We start from the raw sequence: 23,720 nt of genomic DNA on the forward strand, positions 1-23,720 counted from the left end.
AAATGATATGGTTGCTTCAGCAAATGAAGTTTTTTATCACACATTTGCTTTTGTTAACATTATTGGTTAGGTTTAGTGTAGGTGGTACGTTATTGGTTAGGATTAGTGTAGGTGGTACGTTATTTTCAAACACAAACCTTTTAGCATCACTCACCGAACATTTCATTTCTGAACTGCCGCGATAAATACAACTACTAACATAAAACGTTGTCAGATTAACGTTCATCTGTTTTGGATAAATCTGAACCTGATTTTAGAGCCACTCATTGGACAATAAGCAATGGATCTTGCAGAAATGTCATCACAGGCGATTATTTCCAGTGAGCCTGGGTTGGTTAATCTAACTAACACATATATTTTTGCCAATCACCTCAAGGATCACATTTGCAACAAGCCTTTTATTGTTGTCCTCAACACAAAACAAATGCGGGAGGCAGTAAAAATTGAAGTGGCTTTATTGATCAGGAAACAAGCACAGCATTAGCATATCTGGAGCTCACAGCAGTCTACAAAGGGAGGTGACCCTTACATCAAAGCAGTGATGAGATGACGTAGAACTCTGCTAATTCCAGAGGTGATCAAATCACAATGGTTTATCAAAGTCATGTGACACAGCAAAAGCTCCATTGAATGTCTCTGTGAAGTGCTACTCTTTTTCATAGTTAATTTCTTTGCATCTGAAATTTACATTCGTCAAATGGTCTCATTCTGATACCAAATCCCGTCCCCTCCTGACCATAGCTAAAAATCTTATACACAAATGTACTGTACATGTAGGCTACACACACACTCAACAATCACACACTTCTGTATCCACCAGTCACAACATTATCCAAACCATAGTAGGCCTTTTTGATAAACAGTACAGTATCAACACTGTTTTGGAGAGTATGTGGCAAATGCTTTTCATCTCAGGTACATTGAGATATGAATGTACTTTGACTTTTTGTTAAAAGGTTGTATGACTAAATGTGAACTGACACCTTTTTTGGGTGTCAGAGAATTCACATTGTATTTCTTAGATTTCATTCACTGCTACTTTTGTTCCCACCAAATATGACAGCACAGTTTTGAAAATAATTTCAAATCAAGGATTGCGATATCAGTTTCTGGTGACAGGATCATTTTACTTATCATTTGAATTTGTTCTTGTTCTCACTCAACAATGACAAACCTGCCTTTTGACTTAATACCTCCGTTAAAATATATATATACTTTTTTTTACTCAAAAAGGCAGCATACTTCAAAAAATATACCGTTTATAGATCTATATATTCCAGATGTTTCAACAAAAGTATTCGGTGGCTCTGAATTGTCAAAACACCTCTTAAAATGCTTGATATTTGACGTTCTGCGTCAATTCTGCGTATTTGCTAAAAACAGAAAATCGAACCCGATCTGATTTTTTTATGACGGACGAAAGGTTCGGAGTAAACGTAATTGAAACAACGCAAGGTCGTATTTTTTTTTTTTAACCTGCGAAATTTTCGGACGAGAATTTGGAATGTGTGCAAGGACCTTAAGTCTTGGAACATTCACACGAAATGAGAAGATCTGGTAAAATAGAGCTGATTACATCACTGCATCCTTTTAGAAATAATGTTAGAATCTTAGAATACTCCTACATCTTTTGGTACTAAAAAGTATTTAATCTATTAATTAAACAAAAAGTTTGCATGTTGATGTTGATCTGTTTTGACAGATTGATCCCAACTGATATTACATTTCTTTAATGTGTTTCAATGGCATTATTGTCATATTTACACAAAGAATTTTCATATTTATCATTTGCTTTGCAATTGTACGTATATAACAAGCCTATAGGACACAATATATCAATATTTTTAGTTTTGACCTTTACATTTATATATTTTTATATCGATGTCTGTTTGTTAATAACTTCAGTGTTTGGAATGTTGATAAAAGAGTCATACGTTTCTAGTGCATTTACTGAACCTGTGAATTGAGGGGAGTACATTTTTAGTAACATTCCGAACATCAAAACTCGGCATCGACCTTCTCCACATAGTGGCTAGAAAATAATGAGGAGGAAAAACAAAGAGTAAGGCCACATCAGAAATTGCACACAATGATTCACATGACGATGAATGCCCCAAAACACTTTTCTTTTTTTGTCAGTGTTTTTCTTGTGTAGAACCAGAGACAGATTATGCCATGACTATTAATGGTTAGTGGTATGAGCACCTCCAGGTTTTTCTCAGTCATGCAGTTCTTGTCACTCCCACTGCTCGTCTAGAACTTTATCTAGGGTCTCTTCATCTTTCATTTAAAGACAACACATAATAATTAACAGCTGTACTTTTGGAAAGAAAAACATTCATATTCACAGACAAAATTATACATGTGTGGGCAGCCCATCGACATTGCGAACCCACACGGAATCCGTTTGCAAAGATCTACTTCTCCTGTTGATCCACTGGTACGCTTTCATCAACTTCATCTCAACATTCCTTTTCTTTTTCAAATCTGTCAAACTAAGTAGAGAATGTGACTAAGAGAGCTGTCGCCCATGACATCCACCTCCCGCTGTGTCGACAGGGTACAGATTTAAACTTCAAACACTTCACGTTTAAAAGAACCACTGGAAAGTAATTACTCCTGTTCGACTGGTGGACAAAAGAAGGAAAAAAGACGGAACTGAAAAGGAATAATCACAATGAGAAAGCTAAAGCAGCTGTCAAAGAAGAGCATGGCAAATCCAATAAATGGGCAGTGGGCCGGGATGGAGAATGCCTCTCAGAGATGGTGTAATACAGTGCTAATTCAGGCCTGATGGGTGCTGCGAGACAAACCTTTTTATGGGCGGCAGGAAGTAGTACAGTAGACTGGAAAGCTTTGTGCCTGGGTCTTTAGTTGCAGGTCCACCAATCAGGTGCCTTACAGGTCTTCGACTTTGGAATCAAGCGGCTAAGTACACAATATCTGTTTCTTGGCCGTTTGCTCATTCGCTATGCAACTTTCTCAATCAGCCATGGCAAAGGTGCAGCAGACTTTTCGATATGTGTCTCTGTGTTCTTTCTGTTTGGTGTTCATTTGAAAGAAATAAAGAAAGCTGCAGTAGAGGAGAGAGGCGTGAGTTTGGTCTGAAGATGATCATGAGGGGGTTTCCATCAGCCTTGGCCTCACTTTGCTGGCTTATGAAGCTCAGGTAGTTCTACATAGTGAGGTTTCCAAGAGCAAACAACAGACCGACCATCAAAACATCAGTTAGGGCTTCTGTGCCTGGACTTGAATTTGTGGGAACCTCTACTCTTGTGTTCGGTGGGCTGCCAGGAACCTGTGAACAAACATACAAAATAATAGGTCACACTTTAGATTAGGATCCAATTCTCAACTAATTATTAAGTACTACTTTTGCTCAATAAACTCCAAACTACTGCTTATTAATAATTTGTAAGGTAGTTGTTAAGTTTTGGTATTGGGTAGGATTAAGGATGTAGAATATGCTCATGCAGAATAAGGCATTAGTATGTGCTTTAGAAGTACCAATAAACTGCCAATATCCTAATAATGCATGCTAATAAGAAACTAGTTCATAGTGAGAATTGGACCATAAACTAGAGAGTATAATAATAATATTATATGGAACACCAGACATTGTTCAAACTGGTGAATCTCGTGAAAATAAGACCAGGTCACATTTTACAAAAAAAATTTTTTAAAAAATTATATATATATATATATATATATATATATATATATATATATATATATATATATATATATATATATATGTGTGTGTGTGATATGGATCTTTATGATATGATTTACAGATGAAAGTTATTAGGACCATTACTATTATTAGTAGTATTATCATTGTTGTTGTTTTATTGCTACATATTATTGTTATTATATACTACAGTTGCATATTGTTGAAAAATACTACCAAAATGCTTCTGAACATTTTCTTTGTAATGTTCACTACTCAACTACAATTTTATTGAATATTATAGAATAACTCATTATTTATATTTTACATTATTTTCAGTGCTGACTGCCATTCAATTCTTATTACAATTGCATTCATATATTACAGTAATACAAATTATTATTATTATTATTAATACTCATTTATTTACTTTACTTTGTGACTGACATTATTTTCATGATACTGCAGTTACATATAGTTGACAAATACTAATATTAATACCATCATTAATACTTAATAATACTTAATAATTTGGTGTATAATATGACCCGGACACGTTCTTGACAGTTTTTGTGAGATTTACCCAAACCCTCTAAAGCTTTTGCAGCACATGCAAGTGACTGTACAAGGGAAATGTCTTATTATAACACATTTACAATAAAGCCACAATGCATGCTCTGGTGCTATGGTGCTCGACACATGATAGTCATCAAGCCTTTTTTCCCTTTTCATGCACAAGCAAGAGATCCTTATAGATAATGCTTGAACTCACTGGCTTGGGGAGTTTCATCTCTGCACTTCTTACCTCACTTTCGCAGATGTAGTCTTTTGCTTGATAGCAATCAAATTCCTGCAAATAAGGAAATAAGGTTATCCTTAAAATATGTAATTAAGTAAAATGCGATGGTGTCTTGTTTTAAAGGATCTACTTTATCTATCTGTAATGCATTATTCTATCATTCTATCTTATCTATCACCTGACAATGAATCAAATCTGAAGTGCTACTTTCTTTTATAGATTTTTTTTTGGGTCAACACCCCCTAGCATATAGCAGTTTAATAATTTAACCAGTCTGACAGAAGAGTTCAAAGTGTTTCTAGGATAAGGTTTAAGAAAAAAATCCTAAATATAATTCCAAAATGTTTAAGTTAGATGCCAAAATGTGCATAATAACACATGCAAATACATTGTAATCCTCTAAATGTGTCTCTCTCTGTGTGCTGCTCTAATGGGGCTCTTCCTCGGATCTGTAAAGGGCAATAAAGGGATTGATGAGGCTCTTGCAGAAGCATGATTTATCTGAATTACAGGGATTTCAATCAAAATATGTCATTATGCCACTCAGTTCTAAAGCTTGCACTCAAAGAGATGTCATTCTGCACAGTGCTGAAAAAATTAGAGGGAATATTGTTGTAACTAGCTGGTGTTTGGACGTTTTGATTTGCTTAAAGGTGGTACCTGGATTGAAAAGTTTAAGAAACTCTGATTTATATGATTACATTCATTAATATTTTTAAAGGGTGAAAACTTGTGTCATTTTATTTAATTTGATTTAATGTCAAACTAGTATACTGCATTTTATGCATTTTTTATCAAAGGGGAGTTTTAAGAATGTATAGCATGACTATTAATGTAATACATATGATGAATAGTGAGTAAATAGTGACAATTAAATATTTTTAAGTGAACTATTCCTTTACAGGCACACTATATAAGATTTTTGGATTAAAATATCCAAAATATCCAATTTCATATATTTTGTTGATTTGTGCATTTACATTATCCCAAATGTTTCTAAGAATGTTTAAATCCAGAGAAATAAGCAGTTTTAACAAGGACATGGACTGTGTCCGTGCATCACCTATCAATGACATGATACCCGCCTTACCCTCGATTTCCAGTTTTATTTTATTTTTTATTTACACTTTAAAATATTATGTGTTTTATTAGACAGTTGAGCAACTGTTTGGATACATTCATCGACAGAAAACAAATCATTGTTATATAGCTAAACACAGTTAGTCTTTTTGTTTAAATCTCGTTTTTTTGATTTACCGCGAGTACCATATTTACCATGCCAAATATCGATCTAGCTTACTGCAGTGTGCAACAAGTGTCAAAAAAAAAAAGTAGCCGCCGAGCAAAGGTACAGAGTAGCATTATAACAACTTTCAACACAGTCAAATGTATCTAATATGATAAAACAGCGCTGCGTTACCCCACATACGCATGACCGGAAGAAGTGGAAGGGACATAATAAAAGCTCCACTGCTCTCGAGCCGCATGTCGTGCTTGTCTCTCATTAGCAATCACTCCAGTGGCCCGTTCCGCTCCAACGGCTTTTGTAACGTTAATACATTACCGGTCATCCATGAAAAAGATTTCTGCCTGAGTCCCTTCGTATTCTCCACCGGCTGTAGAGATGAAGACAACAACTCCCATGATTCCACGAAATTAAGGTGTCATCAAGCTATGCCTTTGTTTTGAATAAATGAACTCTAGTAGCGAAAAGTTACATAGTGTGCCTTTAATAATGATTTCCGACTTTTTTTTTAAATGTATACAAGAAAATACTATTTCAGTCTTTTTACTTCAAAAATTGACTTTTAATTAAATGTATTACTTGCCATTTTTTTGTAATCATTTGTTACATTTACAAGCAATTTCTGTATTTTTTTTCAGTGCTTTTCACTGAGACCTAGAAATTTGACATTTACATATCCTGCATTTGTGGTAAAAGTTCTGTTAAATAAACTTGTATAATATAGACAGACATACATTGTCCCATTCTACTCATCTTGCTTTATTTTAAGCCAACTCTTTTGGCCATCTACTTTTAATTGACTGAATTCTCATAAGGCCTCGGACTTCTGAAGGTCTTCGCAAGGAGGTGCAAATCATTCCCTTCCTATTCACTCATATAACCATACATTTATTTCTGCATCTAATGTTGTAAAATTCTGTTCCCCAAACAAGGTCATCAAAGCTTGTTTGTCAAGACGTCGCCGTGGCATTGTTTATGACAAAGAACGATGGAATTGAACTAGTGCACTCACACAGACACAGACTCGCCCTAATCCAATAAATCTGTTTTCAATTATGTTAGAATAAAGACTGAGACCTTTCAGCCGGGCCTGGAGTACATCCGTGCGCCCAGGCTGGCATTTGCAATAAGCCCACTGAGGCTTAGAAGAGATGCAATCATCTCCCGACACCTTCAAGATAGGAAAAAAGTATAGCGCGCGGACAATAACGATGGCAAGTCTCGGTTTTGAATTGTTTCTAGAGATATCAAGAACACCTCTCAGCGATTTATAATTAAAATTGCATTCTTGCAGCAACATCCTGCATATGTTTGTCTCTCTCAAAGCCGTTGGTTTGATCAGGTGCTGTAGTCCCGAAAACCGAGCAGCCACATGACACATACAATGGCCAGGAGGCAGAGACTGTATCCCATAGGGATTTAGTGCCTCAATTTGTGTCCGCTGTGTGCTGCTCCCTTAGTCAGCCTTCTCTCCACACAATGCTATTTACCCGAGACTCAATCGATCTTAATCTTCCCTCCTCTGATTAAAAGGTAGAGCATGAAGAACTATTAGAATGAGTGATTTCAAGATGTTTTGAAAGTAAGTGCATTATATGAGCTGTTAAAGTGCGTGTGGAATTTTACCACAAACCCCTGCATCTTATTCATGAACAACCCATAACCAGTATAAGAAAGTGTGAAAATTGCTGTGTGGTTATTTTAATTAAGTCATTTTGATTCTTTGCAATACAGACACACCTCTTTCTATGTAAATTAGCCTTGCTACACAATGTGCCATATTCAATTAGCATTGAGCTATTGTGCTATGATCTCATGATGGAGTTATGACCACACATGCAAGTATGTGCAGACACTTGGTATAGTTGAGTACACTAAAGAGCCAATTCAGTGCATGCCGTTTCAATGAATCCATTTTAAACACTGATTCCTTGGTAACGCTTTTGTTAACTACATTAGTTAACATGAACTAACAAAGGGAAATACTTCTAAAATACTTTTAAAGCATTTATTAATTATGTTAATGTTAATTTCTACATATGATCATAAACACCACCCATCTTTGCACGCCCTTGAATATGTTCAACTCCTATTCATTAAAACCACTAATGGCATGTAATGAGTGAGTAGGAACGAGTGAGAGTTAACAGATGAAATAAGTACGAAATTGTAATTTATTAATACAATTGAACTATACTCCGCAGTGATGCATCAAAAAACAAGCTATAAGCTGCACTGGCATAGCTATACCAGTGTTTCCCACAGGATCTTTGGTAAAACTGTGGTGGGTGAACCTCTGTCCCTCTAGGGGGGTTTGGGGCCATGCCCCCCCTAAGAAAATTGTGTGCATTTTAATGTTAAATTCATCAATCTGGTGCACTTTGAGAGTTAAAAATTAAAAGCTCCAACCCATTTTTAGTGTGCAAATTAAACACAGAAAAAAAAACTCTTTTAGTGTAGAACTATATTTACTATATTACACTACTACATAATAATAGTTATAATTAATCTCAAGACAGTAGCCTAATAGCCATATATTGTAAAACAAATGCACTGAAAAATAAAGAAAACTTTCATAATTAGTTTTGTACTAATTTATAAACTTGAAAGAGATAAGCACATGATCTTTTATTTTGACGGAAACTGCATCAAGCTTTTATTTTGGCGGAAAACATGGATACAAACGCGTCTCATTAAACTTCTAGTAAATTGCGGTAATCGTCAACAATGCAGATGTGGAAATAATGCGTAACTAGGTAATGGGTTCCTACACTCATAGCCAAAGTGTTTTAAAAAGTAGTTCTGATTACCACAGGCTCTACACTTTCTCATCTCTCTCCTGATCCTCCTCACTATCCTCCTCATCAGCCACTGGAGCTGATGAAGGTCCTGCTGCTGCAGAAAACACATATACTTTGACACATTTTACAGCGTCTGCTTGAAGGGCCTATATCTATTTTTCACGCTATTTATCTGCACATTCCTTGCGTTTCTTCTCCATCTCTCAGACTGTAGACAGATACACAGTACACGTGACACTGCACGCCTACTCAAAGCACAAAGGGGGAGGTGTTTCAAGATGTGATTGGGCCAGCCCAGTGTCAATCAAGAAAACAACCAATGGGCCGCTGATCTACGTGTTTCATGGGCCGGTCTGTCATTGGAAAAAAATATGATTTTTTTTTTGACCAATGCATTACATCGGCACTAACCCAGCGCCGTCAATTAAACAAAACAAAACGAATGGGCTGCCGATGTACGAGTTTTATGGGCCGTAAAAAAAAAAAATATATATATATATATATATATATATATATGAGATGTATCGGCCCAAAAAGCACGTCGGCCCACCGGGCATTTGCCCGGTATGCCAGATTACCAGTCCAGCCCTGACTAACAATGAACAGTTGTATTTTTATTAACTAATGCTAGCAAATATTAATAACGGAGTGTATATTTGCACTAAGGCGCAAGCAACTTAATGTCTGCACTGGACATTAGGGAAGGAGTGTGGCGCCTGAAAACAGCTTTTGACGCTTTCGACCTCGAGTTCGAATCCACCATTTGCCGAACTCACTCTTCTCCCTATTCCCGTCACATCAGATGGGAAATACATTTATTGTCAATAAAAAATAAAAGAATATTTGAAAATATAATATATAATAAGTAATAAGTAAATAATAAGTAAATATAAAATATAATTGTTAAAATAAAATATTAAAAATAAAAAAAATATTAAAATATAAAATAAAGTGCCTAACGACGGTTTAATAATAAAGGGTTTATCAGATAGGGTTTAGGTTTAGGGAGGGCTTTATTGTCACAATACGGTGGCATTAATTTAAATATTTTAATATAGTCATTTACACTCTGTGTTATTACTGCATCTTATTAATGTACAACACTACCTAGGTGCAAATAGTATCTGCCACTATTTATAATATTTATTCTAACAACTATTTGCACATAGCAAAGAACTGCTACTTTTATTGTGTAAATAGAATGTATTGCTATTTTCACTTAGTGCAAATAGCTGCCTATTAATAAACACTGTAACACATGTATTGATCACTGTTAGTTAATGTAAGTTAATGCATTATCTAACGTTAACTAAATGGACCTTGTTGTAACTGTTATAGATTCGGATTTAATTGATTCAATATCAATCCTCATTGAGTTTAAATTTATTTATTTTTTAAATGTGGAAAACTTGTTGATTATTTCATTTCATATCACTCAGAATCGGCTTGCAAGATTTCATGACATGGAATTGTGCCATGCCGATTGTGTTCAGCACAGAGGTGTTTTTGCTGTGTTTTGCACCATTGCCTGATTTGCATAATTCATTAAGCGAATAGGGTGCTAAAACAACCCGTGCAAATAAACAACACTATCGGTAGGTGCAATTCAATCTTAGTGAATTCACCCTATAATGTTTTATCTTTCTGTTCATGCCCATAGCCGCAAATCAGTTAAAAGTGAGTTTCGGCGAAGGAGATAATACTACAGTTAACAATATCTAACTATTTATCTGTGTTTGTGTATGGTATGTCTCTTTCCTTTGTTGTATGTGTCATTTCACCTGATGTATGAATAAAGTGATTGTGTTGAATTAGCGTTAGCTCATGCAGTGAACTTTCAGCATCTCCTTTGTAAACATGCATAATTAGATGCAAGCTTAGGCAAAAGCCAGAACTCCCAGAACTGCAGCTGGCAAAGAGACCGAGAGGGAGAGACAGAGCGAGAGACGGAGGAGGGGACAGAAATTGTGTGTTGACAGGCGAGGATGTTGGTGAGGGTGAGAGAAACAGAGGACAGTGACTAAAAGCCAATTAATTAGAGAGAGCGGTGATGTGTGTCAGCTGCCTGTTGACATCAGCCCAGATCTCTGTTCACAGCTCTGCTAATGCCCCAGCTCTCCTCTTTGCTTTTCAACATCTCCCTCCATTTCTCTTCTACTCATTCACATCTCATCTCTTTGCATTAAAACTCTCACACTTGCCCTGATTGTTTGACACAGAAACACATAGAAAGACGCCGACGTGTAGTCTCGCACCGCTACATACATTCCTGCTCAAACAAACCAACACATAAATACTCGCAAAATCATTCATCTTGGTACACAGGACTTTCATCTTTGTGAGAACAAACCGTACGTTTATTTTTTACATAAAACCGTACGTAGGTGCACAGATCAGCAGGCCAATACCATTGCGTACACTGAAAAATATAAAATAATCGGTGTTGGATTTCCTTGTAAACAATTTTCACTCACAATCGCTAGTACATTTCACAAATAATTGCAAAGAACTGACAAGTAACCCATTTAATTAAAATGTGAAATGTTTAAGTATAAAGACTGTAAAACAAACTCCAAAAATCTGTTTACGGTGTATTGTGACACATTTTATAGCAAAGCAAAACATTCAGCTGGAATTAGCATTAGCTCATGTAGCAGGGTGGGGCTAGATTTCATCCATCAAGATTTGATTATGAAAAGTCAGAGATTTAAAAAAAAAAAAAAAAAAAATTATATATATATATATATATATATATATATATATATATATATATATATATATATATATATATATATATATATTTTACTGGATTATATTTCCACCTGCAGCCTTGGTTACATCAACATAAAATATGTTTTAGAATTTCATTTTGTGTAAGCATTATAAAAGCAAAATATTAACATAATAGGGGTGCACCAAGAGATAGTTTATAGTTTTAATTGGCCGATATTCTTCTCCTGTATTCTCCTGTGATCAGCAATCAAAACTCACAAATTCATACTGTAATTGAAATAATTATGCCTTTTTTTAAATACATAGCTTAGCAGGCCACCAAAGAGGAGAAGGAGAGGTGGATCTAATTACAGCTGTTTACTTTATTAATAAACAAAAAACAAAGCAGATAGATAAAGATTATATGTGATTACGGACTAAGAAACAGGAAACTATCTAAAATAAAAGTCTTTTGAAAAGGAAACTAAGATCAGGCTACATGTTACATATGTTACATGTCTATAAATTGTACGGTTCCTGTTTTTAAGAGTCATTACGATAATTCTCTGAGAGGACAAACATACTAAGAATAAACGTAAAATAAATTAACAAATAAAGACGTGATTAGAATTCAAACTATACTTATATCACGATTGGTATCAGCTTCACATTTTCTGATAGAGACTTCAAGTGGAGTCAAAAATAACATAATTATGAGTTCCAAGCACATGACCAAGTAAAGTTATATTTAATGAATTTAGTTGTAGCCATATGGGTTTATTGTTCATTGTTTATTGTTTATTGTAATAGAATCTAATTTATTTTTATTTTTTTATTTTATTTTTATTTTATTTTTACAAATAAAAAGTTAGCAAAAATATAATTAGGTGAATATTGCTGTTTATTACAGTAGATGTTTAATACATGTTTAGTACATGTATTGTTAGATTGGTGCATGCAAATGAAAGTTATTCCTTGTGTTCATTTAAACATGCTTTGTTTATTACTAATATTCCATTCTTCTGTTCTATTCTTTTCTAGCAGAAGAAAAAGTATGAATAACTTGATGAATATCTGATAATTCATATCAATGGAGCACTGGAGACAATTTATAGTGCTGGGTGAAAAGAATTGCTCCCTCAGTTTTGTCCATGAACGAGACATGTCACTTCTACATGTAGATTCTGTCAGGGAACATCCTTTCTGCCTCAGGCAAACTTTAAGTGCTATTGGACCTGCTAGATAGACCAAAGTGCCCCTTTTGAATTTCACCTCCAAAAATCACTGTGATGCCAAACCCTGCCTGGAATTAAAACACGGTAAACAGAGCGAGACTTTGCCCATTTTCTCTATACCTGTCAGAATGAGAAAAATGGCCCATGGCAAACTATTCATCTTTCGTTTGAGTGGGACCAAAAAAAAAGAGTTTCAGCAATGGGGTGAATCTGTGATGCACATCTAACACGATTTTGAATTGCAGGAGAATGGTAAAGTTTGACAATGTTTCCCCTCGGGAATTCTCTGATTATAAACTTCCTGCTTGGGTAATGCACTAATTATATTTTTTTACAATAAATTAAACATTGCTCTACTGGCCCAACACGTACAGTCGTACACATACGCACACAAACACATCATGCAGTGTAAATAGTGACATGCAGTTTTGTGGCTCCTTGGGGAAATTGTGAAGACATATTTTTCTGTCTTGTCTATTTGTGCTGTTTTCTGGGGCGCACTCAGTCATTTTACATTTTCAACTTTAATATGTTAATTATGGGCCCATCAACATCTCTGGAGAGTATTGTACACTCAGGTGAAAGACTGCAAAGCAACGTGTGTGTTTGTGTGCAATTAACCAAACAAAGGTATGTCAACTAATTTATATCTTGTCAGTTGTTTATTCTACAGCTGTTCATAGCTTGATTATCATCAACTAGTCCAATCACTGCTAATTAAATGCAAATTTTTTTTACTAGAGCATGTTTGACTGAAAATAATGAGTAGTGTTTAATTGATGTTCTGTAAAAAATGCAGCTTTTTAGTGGTAAGATTTAAATATTTACTAAGCAATATGTTCAGTATTTTTAGTTCATTCACACAGCTGCTTCTTTCTCTTTCTGCATCAGTGACTAAGACACATCCATTTTTTATTAGACTTACCCTTGTTGAAGAGAAACACACTTTTTTTAAATCGACTACACTTAAGTGTGAACTTAATGAGATGTTTTTGAACATTTAATTGCATGTTAATTGCCATTCATTGAAAATATATTATAGTTTAAAGTACAATTAAATGCAGTTAGCTACAATTTTGAGTGCTGTTTTGACCCACTTAAGTAGCACTTAAGTGCATCTTTATATGTAATTTCATAAATAATTATGTTGTCTTTAAAAATATGGTAAAAGTGTACTGCAGAATGCACTAGAAAGCATTTATGGTAAACTAAAATATATTTTAATGTCATTTCTATTGAAACTTAAATGTCATGTGTTTAAATATATTTAAATATATATATTGATTAAGTTTAGTACATTTAAATATAATATTCAATTAATATTAATAACGCACTACAGTTAAAAGTATTTTTACATGTGGTTTAGTATATTAGTCAACACATCACAGAAGTGTATTTGACAAAAGCAGCATGACAAAATATTAAATAAAACAGATTTAAAATGTACTTCAAAGTAAATCTTTTAATTTGACATTATTACAAAGTGGACTTAAGTGTGTTAAGAAACAGTCATGAAAATGTGTACTCTCTTTAGGTACACGTAAGTTGCCTTTTATTTCATTAATATTATATTATCTGCAAGTACATTTTTTTTAAATATACTTGTAAGATTTTAAGTACACCACAGGAGCACTTTCAATATAATTAGGTGCACTTCTCTTTCACAAGGTTTTACTGATTAACATTTACATTATCATTCAAATTTACGTTTGATCCTTACACATGTAATGGTAAAAGAGTACTCAAAATAATTGGTTAAAATAAATTAGATAAACAATATAAAATAAGTACATTGCAATGAACTTACCTGTAATACGATGCAATATACAATACTAAAAATTCCTAACCGCCTCAAATTTGACTTACGTTTAAATTCGGACAGGACGATATGATGCAGGGATCCTCCACAGTTTCCATGGTTGTTTTAGGGACACTGGCAGTGGGCTCAAGGTCAGGCTTCACTGAGCCTGTAGCAGGCTGAGGATCAGGCTTGGGTAGCGACCCATAGCCAAAGGCCTGGATGGCATTTTCTGCAGGAAAAGGAAAAAATTGAGAAAAGAAATCATAGATTCAAAAACACATTTTCATAAGATAATTTTTCTTTAGGAAGTCAGAAAGTCAGAAGGAGTTTAAATCGTTAGGTCCCTTGAGGAGAAAAGTAATATGTGTCTTCCTCTCCAAGTTTGTGAGGAATGAGGCATTTGTTAGTTGTATATGGGGGTCAGCAGTTCAGCTAAATGCTAATCCTGCAACGCTTGCAGATTTGGGATCAGTTAATTGCTAGAAAAACAAACCAGGACACACATCCATTCACAACACACACATACATAGGCTGTCTCACAATTTAGTGAGCCTTCATGCCTTCATGCTTTCATGCTTGCGCTCAAAACATGTTTAATAGGCAACAACTTCACTTACAGTACCTACACTATAAGAATAATGCTGTTTATGCGAAGCAGACAGGAGATTTGACTCACAATTAATTTCAAAAAAGTTTGCTAACATCAAACATCAGGACCCAAGTACTGTTTACTACTTTTCTGCATGTATATTTATAACATCTCATTCAATCCACAAGAAGGATATATGTGATGCTGCCTTACAATTCACCCATAATAAGATATTTTTGGAACAGCCCTTACGTCAGAAGTGTGCCTACAATTCCTTAAAATGCAGTCTACGAAAGCAGCTCGCTAGTTTTGGTAACAGAGCCATGATTTACATGCAATCCATGCAAATTATACTGACTTGAAACATCTCTCTCAGCCTCACATCTCACTGTGGGATATCAGATGAATTGTCTCCTGTGCTAATGCCAGAAGCTCTGTAGCGTATTTCTTATGTTTTTGTTTCCGCTCTGTTATTTCTTTCACTCTCTCGAAGATATTCATGCCAAGCAATCAAACATTGTGTGTGTGTGGAATTTCTTCATCTTAAATTCACTTTTATTTGCATCCTAATTGTATCTCTAATATTGATTTTTTATATGAAATGTGATAAAGTATGTTGAAGGATTGTAAAGTTAATCTTTCTTTAACAAATCAAAGTAAAATAACCTGTCTTTTTCTATTTTTGTTTCCGTATTTATTTTCTTCCTCAAAAGAGTTTTCTTAACCAAAAAATCATTTTCTTGAGCAAAACCCAGACAAATAATCATGTACTTGCCAGTATAGAAACAAAATGTTTTCGCCAACAGCTACATGTATTAACTATGATTTGCTACATGCTATTGCTAGTCAGTAACATAAGGTATTGAGTGTGGCCATTCTTATTCTAGAGAGCATTTGATTGGACAAAATATGATGGGCCATGAGTTCAGAATCAGTCATTAGATTTTTTGGCCCATTTTTTCATGAAGAGAAAGACTGAAGCATTAAAGAACATACATTTTTTTTATCTGCTAAAGGTTCATTTATTCACTATTTAGGAATTATTATTTTCTTGAAGCCAAAAGTGTGGTCAATTTTAAGGTCCACTATTTATTGTGAATAGTGTATTATTGTATAAAGAACGTCCTGGTTGCGTATGCAACCCACCGTTCCCTGAAGGAGGGAACGGAGGACGTAGTCGACGCGACTGAAATGGGATCACGCTAGGGAGCCTGTCTTCTTCGAGTACTATTGAACGAGCCAATGTAATTGGCGTGCGTGATTCGCATCACACACTCCGCCCCCGCGGCGCGGGTATAAATACGGAAGTGGATGCACGCACTAGTTGCTTTTCGCTGAGGAGCCGAGAGTAACCCGGGGTCAGCGGTGGTCCAGCGGTAGTGGCAAGGGGACTACGTCCTCCGTTCCCTCCTTCAGGGAACGGTGGGTTGCACACGCAACCAGGACGTTCCCTTTCAGTCGATAACGTCGGACGTAGTCGACGCGACTGAAATGGGATCAACCATTGAACACGCCACTAACGCTGCCACCCTCCAGTCCCTAAACCAAAGCCTCCTGATGCCCCCGCAAACTTAAGGCGGGGAAGGACAGGGCTTAGGCCAGGGAAGTCACTGCTGTTCCTACAGGACCACTGGGAAAGCGTTCCCCGTACGTTGGAAGGAAGGGACGCTGCGGAAGCCACATCCAACCCGAGGGAGGTAACGTGGAGAATACACATATGAACTGGGCGGAAACCGGGCAGTCTAACATATGGAATGTCACTGGGGTGGCTCCAGCCTAAGACGGGGGGAGACCCACCGGACAGTGACGGCAGAGAGACTCTGCCGAGGGAAGACACGGGCTCACCGCAGGGAGCCGTATCGTGGAAGAATACACATATGGGGTCACCGAAGGGACCGCAACATATGGACCCAGCCTAACACAGGTTCCACACTGCTTACGAGTGGTAGGCCTAACACCAGACGTTCCGCACGTCCGACGTCGGAGGGGTGTGGAGGAACTCAACAGGGTTCAAGTTTAAGGGAACTCAACTGGAGTAGAAAGGCGCACGTATCCAGTCCATAGGAGGGGAATGGCGCAGCAAGCCGACACTTGAACCGGGCTCACGGTGAAACTGGCTTCATGAGAAGGGAGCCCACAGGAAGCAGCGGTTCAACCAGGTGTCGTCCAGCCCCCAACTCTAGAATCTGTTTAGCAAAGTATATCGTCAACGCCCAGGCGGAGCACTTTACACTCATCATAGAGGAGCTCAACACCTAAGTGGACATGTTGCATCTCGGATCTTTGCCGAAATGAAGGCAAGCACTAAGTGCAACTTTGCATGGAAACAGCCTTCCCTCTCTGCTGAATTCCAACAGATATTTGAAGAGCTGGTCTGAGGTCTATGACTTGCATTCTGTACACGTCCAAGCGAACGGACAGAGAAGCCAGGGCTGGATCTGCCTCCTCCAGGGCAGCGCTTGCAGGCTCACCACCTGCTCCTATTACGGGAGAGGTAGGAACCTTGGGCACCATCCGAGCCGGGGTCTCAGCTTGTGAGAGTTAGCCGGCCCAGACTCCAGGCACAATACGTTGACCGAAAGCGAGCAAGTCCCTACCCTCTAGTAGAGACCACGCGAGCAGGAGAACTGATATAACAGAATTTTTAACTCACTACCTGCAGTGGCTCAGGGGCGGTCTCTGCAGTGCAGTCGCACCAGGGACAAGGCCCAAGAGGATAAAGAGGGACACAAGGATTTACAAGACCTTGCTCCTCAGGAACCTGACGACCAGAACGTGCTTCTGCATACTTCTGCAACACGATGAGCGTCGTTTAAACACCGAGGCAACATCATTTTGAGGGTGATTTAGGAAAACAGGCTAACCCATTTTGCAGGAAAGAGAGCACTGAAGTGATCGAAAGCTTTCAGGATCTCCTCAGGAGAGAAGACGCACTCAACGACTAGGTTCCACTTCTAAAGGCGTAAGCACGCTACCCAATTCTAGGGGGTGCTCGCAGAAGTGATGGTAACTATCACATGTTCTTGTGATAGCCACCTGAACCTCCGCGTTCAGATGTAAGACCGCCCGGAATCTCCGGGGGAAGAACGCGTGTGCCATCGTGCCCCGTCCCCGAAAGAGTTTCCAGGGGAAGTCAGGAAGGCTGTTGAAGGGAACCAGGTCTAGTTGGGCCAATAAGGGGCAACTATGAAGACCTGTTCCTCTCCTGACATGGCATGTAGGTGCAAGTGACGGGCGCAAAAGACAGGAGCATTGCTCAACACAACATGTGAAGATCACTGGGCTTCAGGAGCATTTTCTGCTCAGCACTTGGGTGTGACAAGTTCACTGAGCTTCAGGAGCATTCCTGCTCAACACCTGAGTGTGATAAACTCACCGAGCTTCAGGAGCATTTCTGCACAACACTTGAGTATGAAGAACCTCACTGAGCGACAGGAGCATTTCTGCTCAGCACTTGAGTGTGACAAGTTCACTGAACTTCAGGAGCATTCCTGCTCAACACCTGAGTGTGATAAACTCACTGAGTTTCAGGAGCATTTCTGCTCAACACTTGAGTGCGAAGAATTTCACTGAACGACAGGAGCATTTCTGCTCAGCACTTGAGTGTGACAAGTTCACTGAGCTTCAGGAGCATTACTGCTCAACACCTGAGTGTGATAAACTCACTGAGCTTCAGGAGCATTTCTGCTCAACACTTGAGTGCGAGGAACTTCACTGAGCACCAGGAGCATTTCTGCTCAGCACTGCGTGTGATGAATTCACTGAGCTACCTGTGATGGACTCACTGAGCTACAGGAGCATTGCTGCTCAACACCTGAGTGCGATGAACTTCACTGAGTTTCAGGAGCAATTCTGCTCAACATGAAGAGTGATGATTTCACTGACTTGCAGGCGCAAGGCGACCATGAGTCGCAGTCACTTTTAGAAGGCTCACTGGGGTTAAACACATTTCTGCGGGCCCCTGGGGCAGCTGAGTCCCAGTGTTTGTCCAAGGGTAGTCCGCTCGGTTTACCCAAACACTGGCGGAAAAATAAAACCGGGGGGGCAACTGAGCGGCCCCGGAATGGTCATGACCCAGCCGGACCCAGGGGATGGAGTCTCCACTTGCCCTGGCTATAACTGTCGTGAGGCTCGATGGCGGCACGATTGAGTAAGCGGGAGGAGTGGAACAAGGCGCCCTCAGAAGCGTCTGACTCCAAGGAGGAGGTGACGGGTGAGTTTGTGACATGCAGGGGAAGCTTGCGCAACGGTCGCAATGTCTAACAACTCGACGCACGAATGCCCGTGTAGTCGGGGGTCGCCCAGGCCCCCGTTAAAACACGCCCTTTGTACATGGCCCCTCTGTTGAAGAGGGTTTGGCAGCAGACCGGGATGAACTATAGTCACACAGGGTGAGCTGCTCTGCCACGGTCACCTCGGGACTCGATCGTGAAGCTAGCGCTGAAGCGGTCACATATGGAGGGAGCCAAAGGCTGCGACTACCATATACCCCAGGAGCCTCTGAAAGTTCTTTCAGTGGGACCCTTTCTCACTTCAACACCAGCTGAACACATTCTCATTGGAGAGACATGTCGGACCGAGTACCTCTCCAAAACTAGAAAAGAGATACTCAGCCCGTGGGCGAGATTACTCTCTTCCAGTTGACCCAACGGGCTCTGGAGCACTCGAGGGGAAGGACACTGTACTGATACTCCACCCTTAGACGCAACACACAGGATGGCCTGCGGTGCGGGAGGTAGAGATCTGAAGCACCTGTCTTTCAGGTCAAAGCTGCAGACCAATCTTGGGCCAAGATGGTCACGACCCACCCCCTAGTAGCACGAAGAACGAGTTTACACTGGCCTTCGTACCGGCTGGAGGAGCGGCTATATCAAATCCTTCGCCAGCAGGATAAGATAAGCACGCACAAGTCAGGAGCACTGCTCAACACTCGGTGTGATGAATATCACTGAATTTTCAGGAGCACGTCTGCTCAACACCTAATGTGATGACTATCACTGACTTGAGCGGGGTAGCCGAGCCTGAGGTGGGGCAGCAAAGTAGAGAGAGTGGTGTTAGTGTGCTGTGCAACACTTACCTGTCTCCACAAGCGGCAGGGGGCGCGTGAGAAGGCGGATGACCGGGTCCTCGAACGCACCAAGCTGCCTGCTGGCGACCAAGGGGGAGCTGAGGGGTGTAAGGCTATACAGGGTCACACCCGCCAGACTGGACCTCTTGGGACCCAGGAACAGATGAAATTGCTCTCTCCCTGAAGTGTGGGTACCGCTTGCTCCGCTTTTTTTTTTTTTTTTTCAGGGAGCCAGCGGCGGAACAGACACACACACAAACAAAGGCTCCACCCGGCCCTCACCCGGGGGGAGGGAGTGATCGTGCCACTCCAAGAGCATCTCATCCATTCCTGGGCGGCCCGCTCCGGAATGCTTTCGCTGTCGCTTGCTACCTGGCTTGGCAGCGCCTGGAGCGGGCTGGGCGTCTCAACTGCGGCCGGCTCCATGCTGAGGCCTGGGTGGAGGCTGCTGCGGAGGGCCAGCAGGAGCGGCGGCCGGAGAACGCCCACGGCGACGAGCAGGCGGAGGAGCTGCCACCGGCGGCGGTTGGAAGCAGCAGCTGGCCACCGGGGCAGGATGTGCCGGATGACCTCCGTCTGCGCTTGAGCGGCAGAGAACTGTTTGATGCAGTTCTCCACCGCGTCGCCGACCAGCCCAACCTGGGAAATTGGGGAGACCAGGAACCGAACCTTGTCCGCATCCGCCATACCAACCAGGCTGAGCCAACGAAGGCGCTACTGGACCACCAAGGTGGACATCGCCAGACCGATCACGCACGCTACGACACCCGTACCCCGGAGGGTGAGGTCGGATGCAGTGCGGTGCTCACCTATGAGCGCACGGTCTGGATTACCCTCGTGCATGCCATGGGTGCGCTAGCCTGCAGCAACGCCATGGCACGCAAGAGGAAGGGGCTTGCCCATAGGCTTTGTAAGCTCTGCCCGTCGGAGCAGACGAAACTCACAGGCCTTAGGGGGGAGACGAGGATCCCCCCAAAAGGCAGCGGCCGCCGGACACAGCTGTGTCGACAGACCGCTCCAATGGAGGGACACCTCGCAACCCTTCACCGTTCCTCCATCAAGGGTAATGAGGGGGAAAAGCTAGTCAGGCAGTTTCTGGCAGAGAAAGATGCTGTTCACCACCTGACAAGCTCTCCATGCATTTCGGGAAAGAAAGGCACTGGGGCGGCGAGCTGAGAACCAGCGCGGCCCGCCCCAAGATACCAAACTCCAGATTCCAACCGAGACTGAACGGGACACGGTGGAGGTTCCACTCGAGCCCGGCAGCCTCGGCGGCCCGTTTCAGCATAGCTGATAATTCTGGATCCGGCTCGGGCAACACTGAACTCCTAGAGGGAGACAATGCAGCCGAGTCATCATCTCTAGAAGTCAGCTCACCCTCCGATGCTGCAATCGGCGTCCTGTCCTCCAGGGGAGCCCCGAGTGAAACCGCTGGCCCACCCATTACAGATGGACCAGCAGACAACACAGGAGTGTTTTGCAGTGGAAGGGAGGAGTCAGGAGCCCACAGGGAATGGTTACCGGGCGGGACATCCAACACTATCCTCCGGTCACCCATCCCACACAGCACCCGAGGGTGGGGCATGGTAATGGGGACTCGCTCTCCGCGAACGAAGGCGAGTCTCGCCCTCAACACTGCGACAGTCATGTTCCCACAGTGAAAACATGAGCTGTCCACAAAAGCTGTCTCAGCGTGCTGTAAGCCAAACACGTGACACAACAGTTGTGACCATCAGAGAGAGACAGGGAACGACCGCACCCAGAAACGCACGGGCGGAATGACATCTTGAAAAAGACGCAAACGCACCCGTGTTGCTCTTTCAGAAAATAGGACCGTCACCAGTGCCGGAGCACACAGGGAAATGACCGCGGCAACACTGAACAGAGAACTGAAACAGTGAAGCACTCACTTTTCCGCCCTCTAACCAGCCATCAACACACACAAACATTTAGAAATTTGTTGCTGTTAAAACAGCAGTTGAGAGCTCAAAGCTCGCGATCACCGCTGCACTCGCGCTGTAGAACACCAGCACTGGGAGAGTCTTCCTGAAGAACTCCGACACACTCGCTCGTTGTAGACAACAGCACTCTCAGAGACATCAAACGATCGGCTCCGAAGCGAAAGGCAACTAGTGCGTGCATCCACTTCCGTATTTATACCCGCGCCGCGGGGGCGGAGTGTGTGATGCGAATCACGCACGCCAATTACATTGGCTCGTTCAATAGTACTCGAAGAAGACAGGCTCCCTAGCGTGATCCCATTTCAGTCGCGTCGACTACGTCCGACGTTATCGACTGAAAGGGAACAGCTCATACAGAAGCAAACCAAGCAGCAGCTCAAACCTATCAGCATCCTGTTGGTCAACGCAGTCACCAATTGTAACACGCTGCAAAATCCTTGTGGTGAAATTGTTTGCCCTCATGCGAAATTTCCAAACGCGTGCATTCCTGTTGAAATTAAGAGTTGAAGACCACGTTATTCATAACACACGCTGCGGGAATTGGGAGGGAAAGTGTAACACCTTGAACTCATCTGGTTCCTCAAACCATTCCTGTACAATGTGTGCAGTGTGGCAGGGAACATTATCCTGCTGATAAAGCCACTTCCACCAGGGAACACCATTGTCATGAAGTGACATTGTCATCATTGTTCCTTTGTCATTGTCACCATTGTCATGAATTACATGAGGATGTTGAAGAAGGTTTGACAGGCTTTAATGCAACAAGTATTTCCACCAGGTACATCCAAAGAAAATTATATATAAACGAGATCCGAAAAAGACACACCAGCTGAACTGAACTTAAGAAGGGGAGATTATGACACGCACACACCTGAACACAATGACGAAATCAAATCAGAGACCATGACGACAAACAAGGCAGGGAGCAACAGTGAATGAAAACAATCAGAGTGTTTTTGGTGGTGTGACTGCAACAATGTTTAGGTAGGTGGCACGTAGGGATGGGACGGTATGAAAATTTCATATCACGATTATAGTGACCGAAATTATCGTGATTATCAATATTATCACGGTTTTGTTAAAACAAGATGAAAGTGTTAAAAAAGAACTGATGCTCACACTGAAAACATTTCAACAAGTTTTATATTTGAGAATCAACAAATAAAACAAGCAGCTCTATGCACTTTTTACAGCAAGATTCTATTCTGTGGCATTTTGATTTTCTTCCTTATTATGACTGTCGTCAATAGCAACATATTATAACAAAGCGCACATCCATGTATCACAACGGACGCGCGCTCTCATTTCATTCAAATACAACTTAGCAACATATTATATATATATATATATATATATATATATATATATACGTTTTTCTGGTTTAAAAATAAAGAAAAATAAGATAAATTATGTCTGTTCTTCTGGACGCTCCGCTTTCAAAAAACTAAGAAATAAACCATTCAGCGGCGTTCCAGAGGTTTCTTCCTCACCAATCTAATGTTCCTGAGACTGCTAGGCGGAGCAGTCTCGGTCTACTAAGCTCCTTGCAGCACAGAGTGCAAAACGAGCATCGCCATTTGGGCTCCTCCACAATCGAGGGGGACTTGGGTGGCGGTAGCAGTCAACCCAGTTAGAGATATGCAAGATCTGAGGACTATTTTATCTCTAAAAAAAGACAAATAGGACAAATAGGAAGCCCTGATTCCAAGGCTATCAGGCTTCTAAAGGGTGGTCTCCTCCGGGGTAGAGATGGTTTTGAGAAATCGTTTCTCCTCGGCGCCCTCTGGGGTGCAACTCTCTGAGGAGGGTCGCAGTGCTGCCAGTTCGGTTGTTCCCTG

The 23,720-nt window shown here is 40.6% G+C and overlaps 1 protein-coding gene across 3 annotated transcripts in view; it reads right to left on the reverse strand.

Annotated features, from left to right (window-relative positions):
* Positions 1 to 437: 437 nt before the first annotated feature.
* The window catches only part of gfra2a (GDNF family receptor alpha 2a), a 134,583-nt gene continuing 111,300 nt past the window's right edge, over positions 438 to 23,720 (reverse strand). The window contains exons 7-9 of one of the 3 annotated variants that reach the window (XM_077224514.1): positions 14,330 to 14,493; positions 4,476 to 4,520; positions 438 to 3,298 (exon numbers count right to left, since the gene is read on the reverse strand). In XM_077224514.1, coding sequence (XP_077080629.1) covers positions 3,176 to 3,298; positions 4,476 to 4,520; positions 14,330 to 14,493 — 332 coding nt within the window. In that variant the 3' untranslated portion in view covers positions 438 to 3,175. Of the gene's footprint in view, positions 3,299 to 4,475; positions 4,521 to 5,789; positions 6,086 to 14,329; positions 14,494 to 23,720 lie in introns of those variants that run through there. The other 2 variants (XM_077224513.1, XM_077224515.1) reach the window with 2 other exon arrangements.

Source organism: Siphateles boraxobius, unplaced genomic scaffold (genome assembly GCF_051911475.1).
Source record: "Siphateles boraxobius isolate OS27281-9 unplaced genomic scaffold, OSU_SipBor_1 9, whole genome shotgun sequence".
NCBI lineage: Eukaryota > Metazoa > Chordata > Actinopteri > Cypriniformes > Leuciscidae > Siphateles > Siphateles boraxobius.